Source organism: Leptonotus elevatus, chromosome 1 (assembly GCF_054856555.1).
Source record: "Leptonotus elevatus isolate MCC_2025b chromosome 1, RoL_Lele_1.0, whole genome shotgun sequence".
Classification (NCBI taxonomy): domain Eukaryota; kingdom Metazoa; phylum Chordata; class Actinopteri; order Syngnathiformes; family Syngnathidae; genus Leptonotus; species Leptonotus elevatus.
Genome location: NC_141239.1, coordinates 39,379,675 through 39,389,518, shown reverse-complemented (window position 1 = coordinate 39,389,518; position 9,844 = coordinate 39,379,675). Strand labels below are relative to the sequence as shown.

At 42.4% G+C, this 9,844-nt stretch overlaps 1 protein-coding gene across 1 annotated transcript; it reads right to left on the bottom strand.

The window, feature by feature from the left end:
* Nucleotides 1–297: 297 nt before the first annotated feature.
* On the bottom strand, nucleotides 298–9,364 carry LOC147182025 (kidney mitochondrial carrier protein 1-like). Its single transcript, XM_086098643.1, has 9 exons — nucleotides 9,140–9,364; nucleotides 8,889–9,036; nucleotides 8,579–8,673; nucleotides 8,348–8,433; nucleotides 6,766–6,861; nucleotides 6,388–6,512; nucleotides 4,528–4,651; nucleotides 2,233–2,313; nucleotides 298–1,241 (listed from the first exon to the last, which is right to left on the bottom strand). The coding sequence occupies exons 1-9, from the start codon at nucleotides 9,201–9,203 to the stop codon at nucleotides 1,200–1,202; spliced, it is 861 nt and encodes a 286-aa protein (XP_085954769.1). The 5' UTR covers nucleotides 9,204–9,364; the 3' UTR covers nucleotides 298–1,199.
* Nucleotides 9,365–9,844: the final 480 nt, after the last annotated feature.

Sequence of the window (9,844 nt, the reverse complement as noted above, 5' to 3'; positions counted from 1 at the left end):
CTTGAGCTGTCAACATCTAAACAGCTCTGATGGGGGGAAAACTGGGAATTTACCCAGCGAAACAAGAACAATTACATGTTAGACTGTCCTGAATAATTCATAGGCTGATGTTTTGTGGTATGCCGCGTTTCTGATAGAAGCCGGGCAATCCCTCAGAAACAACTGTGCTATATCTGAGGACTGGGGTGCGAGGGTGGGGGTTTAAACAAGGTTTCACAGGACTGCAGTCATCTGGGTCAGAAGCTGAATGTAGCTACACAGCGCCACACTGTGGCGAAAGCAGAGAAAAACAATAGCTTGGTCTTTTTCATTTTATTTCATATTTATAGCAATTTTAAAAAGGTACACAATGACATTTGGCTGTCAGACAACAAGGCCAGCAAGTATAAAATATTGACTCAATGGAAGCATCGTGCACAGAGTTTGACTTGACTGTAAGTGTTAACAGGCATCACGATGTGCAGCAGTCGTAGTGCAAATAAGCGGTAAACCAATGACAGCTAAGCCAGAAAGTAAAATGAAAATATACAAGATCTTCTCAGCTGCCTGATCATCAACTCATTCACATCTATGTGAACAGAGAGCGACTTTTACAGCTCCAGGTTGCTTTGAAAGAACTTATCACAATACATACCAATGTCTTCTTGGCTTTGACTTGCAATTTAGAATTCTTAAAAAAAAAAAAAAATACACACCAGACTCTTTCTAAGTGTGTTGACAAACTGCAACATGCTCTCTATTTGAGAAGGGAATGACTGCAGTGATTGTCAGATGCTCTCCAACTTGTGCGACATTCTCAAATTGGCAAACTTGAAGGCACTCAATTTCGAGACCACTGAAGTGGAGGGGCCTGTATAACAAGTCTCGTACAAGAACGAACAGAGAGGTTGCTGTGGCATCCTGGGGGGGGGGGGGGGGGTGTATTTGAAGCTCTCAGTCCAGTCAGAATCAAATATTTGGCTTGACGAAGCATTTGGAAGAGCTAAAATATCAGCTTCAAGTAGGTGCATAAAATCCCAGCAGTCTCCACAGCAGCGGGCCGGAAACTTGTAGCCCACTCACACACAAACGCACACGTGCCTCTTCCCCACAGCAAAAACGGGTCTCCAACCAGGCCCCGTTCACTCCATCAGTGGTCCTTCCCAATCCCGACAGTCGAGACCCTCAAGTCGTGCTCATCTTCACTCTGGATCCGACGCTCACACGTTGATCTTCTTGAGCTGCTCGTATGTGAGGAAGAACTGGATGTGGAGTAAAGGAAGGAGGCAAGTCTTTTTCTACTTCGGTACAAAGCCCATCTTTTGTCACTGCTTCTGTAATCTCGCTACAGTTTTAGGCCTGGTTGGAGCTCAACAACAACAAAAAGTGACACTGCATTCTCGAATGAAAGATTGACATTTACAAAAGGATTTTAAAGAGCTTATCAACTTTTTCCTTCTCTTTGCCCACTGTACTGTATTTTGCTCGTTTCAAGAAGTGAGGTGCTGAGGTAGTAAACCAACAGTCTTAAAATTAAATGGCTGGGAACTAGCGTAAAAAAAAATAAAACTGCATTTGAGCTTCATCTATTTGTACTGTTCGACAAACATGAGCACTGAAGATGAAGACTGCGATGTTATCCCAGAGCCGTGTATATATCAAGAGTTTGGCCATTTCAGCAGGGTAACAAAATGGCGTCTTGTTACCCTTGCTGAAACCGCGGTGACCACACTCTCTACGGCTCTGCGTTATTGCTAGAATAGACCGCCTCCTGGTGGCCAAGACGGGCATAGCAGAAGGAGCAGCACAATTGAATGGGTTGCAGTATAAAATCATGATGCAGTGTTTCATTCTTTACATTACTGATGAAGTACAGTATTATAGAATACTGGCTGGAATGGATTAATGACATTTTCATTCGATTCAATGGGGAAAGATGATTTAAGATACGAGTTTTGCGTTACACACATGGTTATACAATGGATTAAAATTGTACCTGAAGGCACCACTCATCAAGTGTAGTGCAATATGGCAATTAATTGCCAGTACAGTTAAGAAAGATGTAATAATGGTAACAAAATGATAGAAGAGCAATGCAAAACGATGTTTTGGGAAGAAAAAAACAACTATGGTCGAACTTCGAGGCACTACTGCACATAAAATCTTTTTCCAGACAATTTCTCCAGCTCCAAAAGTCATTGCATCACATACACAGCGTGCGAGTACGGCACTAATGAGATGTTTAAAGGATACGATGATGTTCCATGGGCCCAAACGGAGCCAGTTGGGGAAAAAGCCCTTGTAGAGAGCCATGAAACCCTCCGAGCGCCACGTCTGAAAAACAGGTTGAACACACACTCGGGCTTGTTATCTCTTCATCATTATTCAACAGTCCTCTGGGTGCTTTTAGCAGGCAAATTGGCGCCACAAAGGTTTGAGTTAAATATTTAACGTCGCTGCAAGATATTTATCCTCAATCAGCACTGGAGTGAAATAAAGTTAGGCTCAAAAGAGACACGACACAGAATATACTGTACCTCTTTAGCATTCGTATTGATTGAACTCGTTTTGAGATTGACAGGGCGGTGGTACAGGTGGTTCGCAAATGAGATGTTCTGGGTTTGAATCTCCGCTGTGTTTCGTTCTCCCCCGCGCTTGTATTCCCACACCCACCGCGAAGGTACTCCAGCTTCCTCCCACGCTACAAAAACAACCATGTGAGGTTTTGCTCAAGACTCTAAATTGCTCACAGGTGTTGAATGGTTGTCTATTTGTGCCCTGCAATTGACTGCGGACCAGCTGGGCTCGCCTCCAGCTAGCCAATGACCCTAATGAGGACAAATGTTATAACAATGGATTGATTGATAGCTTTTTGGGACAGAAAAAAACTTTGAGAAAGCACATTCTAGCAAGCCCCCAGTTGGTGTTGACTTGACTTAATCTGTCCAGCTTTCACTTGGCGTAGTTGCCCTACGTTGCAGCCCTCACGTGCTGTAAACACACTCAGGCAGCATAATGCTCTGAGAATGTCACACACAGGAGGGGATTTGCAGCGAATGCCAAAAGGTTCACAAGTCATTCGGTTTATGTGCACTATATGATGTTTGCAAAGTTTTGAAATAAAAAGTGTTCATACATCAGCTATCATCTTTTCCCCAAAAAAATCTGATTACAGGTACATTTATTAAAAATGGGGATTACAATTTCTACGATGAGAGAGAGTGCAAAAGAGGACGAGAGAGAGACAGAGCGAGAGATTTTTATTTTGTCTTCATGAGCATACTCAATATAGGAGTAATCCAAAAGTAATCTAGTTACATATATTATGGTACTTGGATTACGTTACTAACTACATTTTTTAGCAGGTAACTTGTAACTGTAATGGATTGCATTTTAAAAGTAACCCTCCCAACCCTGCATATATATTTGGTATAGTTCTCAGGCTGGTAACACTTCCGTCAGCGGCATAAAATTGTAGCAGTGTATGATTTGAAACTTTGACGGTGAAATGTTGAGTTTGTATTTGTCCGGTTGTGTCAGGAAGTGTCTCAGGATTTGAATCGCCTATTTTGTTGTTTTCTTTGCATCGATTTAATTCTTCTCATTTGTGAGTTGATTTAAATCTTAAGGAGTTAACTTATTGTGCCGCATTATGTCTCATTTTCACCTCGAAGGTGTTGTAATCACCCAAATCAATTAAATGATTAAATCACCCATTATTGTTTTAAAATGTGCAAATTTCTGTTCTCAGACACAAATCTACTCATCAGAAAATCAGGGTACGATTGCTTGTATAATGCAAGGCTAAGGGTGCCAAGCATAAGTATCTATATATATATATATATAATATATATATATTAGATACTTAAAATGGTGTTGTTTTTGAAAACACAGCTGTTGTAACAGTCAACATGTTTACTGCAGAGGTGTGCCTTAGGCCGGTCAGAATAAAAGTCCGCTCTAAAATGTGCAGTTTTATTACACAGCACAATGTCACATGTTTTGAAGAAGCATGTAATGGCAATTGGCATCGTGTTGAAATATCCAAAGGAGCCGTTGCTCTTCAACTGAATGATCTTCTCTCTACCACAAGCCGTCTCCAAAGATGTTTCAGAAAATTTGGCAATGCAGTAAGTACACCCAACCAGCCTAACCGGGGGACCTCCACAATTACCATGTTCACCCTAATGTCCATTACTGTGCCGAATATCCCGAACCATCACTTCCTATATCAGAAAGCTAACACACTGCCCCATGTTTCATTTCAGTTCTCGAACGGCCAACATACTTACTAGACATGTCAGCCATTGAGCATGAGATAAAAAGTCAATGTGAAAATGCAGGACCTTCTGAAGTCTGAATAAAGTAAACCTCCACATTTGAGTGGCCTTTGATAGTAGGTAGCGTATATCACAATAATCATGCCGCCTAAGTAGCATCCTGATATGCTACACCTGTGAGGTCGAAATAGCTCTTGTTTACAAAGAAATCAGTAATAGAAAACAAGAGTGTTGCATTTCTGTTTTTGTTGAGTGTAGACAGACTGACCTGCAGTACACAGTCGAGGGTTCCCTGGTACAAAGCTCCTCCCTTCTGATTCATCAGACGCGTTCGAACCACGTCCACCGGGTTGGAGGCCAACGCTCCGGCCAGGCCACACACGAAGCTGGACCTGCATGCCACAAAACCCAAGATGTCGTCAAAGTGCCATTTTGCTACAACTTCTATACTTGCAGCTAAATTGCTACTACAGCAACTGTACTTCATTACACAAAGTATGGCGTTGGTCTCCCCCGTATATGTTACAGAATAATTGAGTGTGATGTCGGATCAAAGTGTGCATTCTGGTCCAAGGTTTTTGATGGTGCTTGAGTCAGGGCTTTCACTTTCTTACCCACCAAGCTCACCCGAGCACATCTTTACGCATTTTGTCTTGTGAACTGAGGCACGGTCACGCTGGAACAGACACAGCCTGCCCCAAACTTGTCGAAAGTGACTCGTTAAGATTCAGACTCAAACAAGGACATACGCCCCACTACGACTATTGTCCTTTAAACATATTACATTACAGTATAACAAAAAAAACAATACTACACAGTACTAGTCTACAGCAGTGGTGGGCAAACTCAGTCCTCAAGGGCCGGCGTCCTGCAGGTCTTGGAGGTTTCCCTGCTGCAACGCAGCTGATTGCAATCAACAGGATCGTTACCAAGCTTAAGCAGAGCTGAACATATATCAGCTGTGTCGGAGAAGGGAAACCTCCAAAACCTGCAGGACTCCGGCCCTCGAGGACCGAGTGTGCCCACCCCTGGTCTACAGTGTTTGCCCCAGGACCCCCACTATTTAGGGGGGAGGTTTATAATTACCTAAACATGCCACAAGATGGCGCCAAAGCCACTTTTCAATTGGACTGGGCTTTGGCTTGAACACACAAACAACAAATATGCAAGTTTTTAAGCGAGCAAGTGGATAGGTTAAGAAAAAACTGAGAATATGGGAATTCACAAGTAGTGAATAGCAAATATGTAGGGGAAACCTGCACATAATGCTTTAAAATAAACATTTTAAAAGGGGACGTCAACCCAAAATGCTTCATGAGAATATGTTCTATGTAGCCCCACCAGTCTAAACACGATATTCTGATTACTATTGTGTATGTGGAATATTAATTAAGCAGCTAAATCCCCCTGTTTTTATCAATCTCTCAGGGGGCGGCCATTTTGTCACTTGCTGTCGACTGAAAATAACAACACAGATGCTCAGGGCTCACGCAATGACGAATCACGGCTTAGCTTGCAAACGCCACATGACCAAATTGAGAAAACAGGTGAGCCGTGATTGGTCGTTACCCGAGACCCGAGCAACTTTGTGATGTCATTTTCAGTTGACAGCAAGTGGCAAAATGGCCTCTCCCTGTGCATATACAACACAACATATTGTAAAGAAAATTTTTGGGCTAACTAAACAATCCCATGGAATTATAAAGAAACATTTTTAAATAATTTGCTTCAGACAGAAGCCCTTAGCCAAGTAAAATATATTCCATTGTCTAATTCAAAGTACAGTACAATGCTTCCTCTCTGTTATTTGTAAATCTTAACTGCACCCCCCAATGGCAATTTTCTCCAAACAAATAGGCCAATAGCGAAACAGTCTTTACTGGTCTAACTAGAATGTTGCGCAATGATGAGTGAAATTGCTGCTCTGTTGAGTAAGGCCATCAAATAAGAAGCGGAGTTAGGTTACAACACTTTGGGCAGGCTGGAGACGCACGTCTGCTCTTCATCTTGTTACACCTTAAAAGAACTCAACTATGTAGCTATGCTTTCCAATTTCCTGTCCCGTGATCAAATCAAGGGTAAGGCGGACGCATACTTTTGTGTTGTATCCATTCCAACTCTCACTCACACGAAATGTGTGTACACGTTGTCACCCATGTGACCAGACAGGATCAGATGCTTCTTGGTGATGTCATAGACAGGCAGCTCCACTCCCACCACAATGGCTGCTCGCTGAGCAGTTAGAGAGACGCCCTGACAGACAAAAAAAGAGGCGACGCTGAAGATCCAAATGTACACTTGATGATGAGGACCACAACTCTCAAAATATTGACCGCTATTCCAAAAATCATTTTTAAATGTTTCGCTTTTCTACCCCTAGTAAATTACATGACATAATTATGTGCCTACTATTATTAAGTATGATTCTCTAATCTTAATAAAGTAACGACACATAAGCTAAAAGTAAGGAATCTTTCCAAACAATGCCATTTCAAGTATGTTGTACCTTCCAAAGTCCTCTGGTCCCTTCCTGTTGATAGATGTTGATGAAGTTCCCCATCATGCTTCCTTGGATCACCCTTCCTTGGGCTTGCATGCGGATCTGAGAGGAACATGCAGAAATCTGGTTGACTAGATTGATTTTTAACACAGTTGCTCTCAGAGTCAGAGCATTTATATCGCTCAGACAGACACCCCTATACCGATGCCGCAGATTTTTAAGTTCTATATAACAGTACATTTGCAATTCGGCATTAAGGAATTTGCAGAGACACTGTTTTTTGGGGTGAACTTAAATTCCACTAAGTGGAAAAACTGGCCTATTCGCTGTTTTTGTGCTCAGGCTGAAGCAATAAAAGTATTACTTTGGCGCCACTACAAGTTCTATGCAATCGGATTAAGATTAAGAAGTGCTGTGGTTCAAGTTGTTTTAACCGTAACAACTATGCCAAGTTTCATTAGCCCACATATGGGGTTTTCCATTATATATTAGCATTTAGCTAGCAGACTTCGATAGAGGACATTCTAGGGTTGGGTTAAACAATTTCTTGTTTCAATATATCATGTTTATTTCTGATTGTGGGTCAGTTTTACATGTAGAGAAAAAGAAGAGGATGATTTAGTTTACCAAGCAGGGAACAGGCAGGTGTGATTAGATTTAACAGGCAAATAGGCTTAAAGTCGAATGGGTGATGTATTTTTGTCTGCCTCGAGTCTTTTCTTTTCTCGAGAACAATCTTTAGCCTGAGCTTGACTTGCTTTCTCTGGCTGCTGTTTAAATACTTGCCTCCTGTCGGCCTCATGACCACTTGGCTTGATGTGCTGCGATTAAAAACTGCTCTAAAGCCGGTGTCTTATATTATCGACATGTTTGTTTACCCATAATAAAAGGCATTCTGTGGTAGTCTAGTGAGTGTACGCTAATCATATTCATGCCCCCATATTATTTACAGAACACTAAATTAAGCTTTGGAGGCCACAGTCTATTAATAAGCCACCAGTGAGGGCTTGGTGGGGCGACACCCGTTACAGGCATAGCACCGGAATTATGTCTCACACGGGGTACTTTGTAAGGCACACTTGCACAATCTAACCCAAGGCAAGAGGTGCACCCAAAAATATATATACTGTATGTGTGCGCAAACACAGTTTTAAGTGGAACATGTTCACATTTTGTTTTTGCGACTTTTGATCTCACAATGGATTGCATTTTTATTTTTATTTTATTTTAATCAGAGGATTCTGTTTTATGAACTTGCCCACTTGGAAACACAGCTACACAAATCCTTACAATGCCGGGCGGGATTGTGTTTATCTTTAAACAAATGTGTTTTCAATTATAGTTCCTGTATTGTACAACCTTGGCTTATGTAAACATACCTAAATGTTTTTGGCCAAGCCTGTTTCATAATTGAATGTAATTAATTCATAATTAGAGGAAATTAAACAGGTTTGTAGTAACTGGTTACCATTTTACAATTAGTCTGCCAAGGGACTTGAACCGTGACCCTCCAGTCGCAAAGCCCATGTCCTTCACAGATGCGCTACCCCATATGACAGGACGATCTTAAATTTGAGCCTTTAGCTACCTTGAGCACATCAGTGGGATTGGCAATGGAGGAAGAGATGACTCCAGCAAGAACACCGCACACCACATTAGTCAGCATTGTCTCGTCTGAATGGAAGAAGAAGAAAAAAAAAGGAGATTGATTTCATGTCGGCGCAGGGTGTGGCAGTTCTCAGTTAATCCTCCCTCTTCAACAATATTGTAGGCATGCTTATAATAAGTGTATACATGACAGACAGAAAGTGCACCTCACCCTCAGGCCTTTCCACCAGTAATCTCTTGAAGCTCTGGTATGTGCCGATTTTAATGGTCCCGTAGGATGCCTGGCGCAGCATGGCAGGAGCTATTCTGTAAAAGTCATATTTACACGCACAAGTTGGACTCACGTGCTTCTCTGGCTGATACAATAAGGGAACACATGACCACAACGGATTTGACATATGTATGGTTATTCATAGGTGCAAACGGGGAGGGAAAGAGGATGTGCTCAGGGAAGTACACTTTAGGAGGAAGTGATAACATTACATAGACAATACAAACACATACAAATCAATAATACTTACCCTGAATACAGTGACCGGACGCCCTCCTCGCGTGCGATCTTGACGATGGCGTGCAACATGCCTCGGTACCGGATCTCTCGGTATTTAATGTCGCCCACTTGACCCTGCACCTGAAGTCGCGTCTTGGCTAGATCGATTGGAAATGTACCTGGGGGGAAGAGCGCGTCGTAGGTTCTTGTTAGTTTGTCCAAACATCACCGTGCCGGTGAGCCCTGCATCTGGGCCTCCGCGCGGCTTCACACGTCACTCACCACATTCCGCCGTCACGGAAGCCAGTCCCCCGAAAACAAAAGGCTTCCAATTGACGCTGGACATCTTTTCTTTTTTTGAACAATCGCCGGGGTAGGAAATGTGAAGGTACAAGCTAATGGGTGGGTTTGGTTGTTTGCTGGGTTCGGATGTTTGCTGGGTTCTGTAGCGTGCTCCGCCTCTTTTTCAGCTTCAGACCTGCCTGCTCGTGTGCTCGAGGAACGAGATCTCGCCTATCGCCCTCTACTGGCTACTACGGCTAAATAAGTGTCTCCGCCTACTGGGGTTGCTAGGAAACCTAAAAAAAAATTGGGGGGCGAAGACCTTGTGGGAAGTAATGGTAGTCGGTGGCTTGACGGAGGTGTTAAAACGCTTCGGTACAAAAGTACTCAAACTCTGACTGTACTTAAATATAAAAAACGTTTATGGAAAAAAAGACCGATATACGTGGACGTTTTGAATTGACTCTTTGAAGTAAAGAAGTACATAATTATATGAATCCTTATTGTCAAATAGACCGTGTATAAAATACACGTTTTGTTTACGTGGTACAACAGGAAAGCCGCCTTATTTCCATTTAAAGGACATTTCACATGACAGTCTTTTGAGGGCACCAATGTCTAAATTCTGGACAGAGGATGATGATCACTGGTTTGAAACTTGAAAGTGACCAAAGTGTCTGTTTGATTCTTAAACTAGAAAGAGGA

Coding starts and splice junctions, on each gene's coding strand:
- LOC147182025 (XM_086098643.1), bottom strand. CDS start 9,203: ATGTCCAGCGTCAATTGGAAGCCTTTTGTTTTCGGGGGACTGGCTTCC. Junction 6,862..8,347: donor ATCCCACTGATGTGCTCAAG/GTAGCTAAAGGC, acceptor TGTTCCTCTCAG/ATCCGCATGCAAGCCCAAGG. Junction 6,513..6,765: donor GGACCAGAGGACTTTGGAAG/GTACAACATACT, acceptor TTTGTCTGTCAG/GGCGTCTCTCTAACTGCTCA.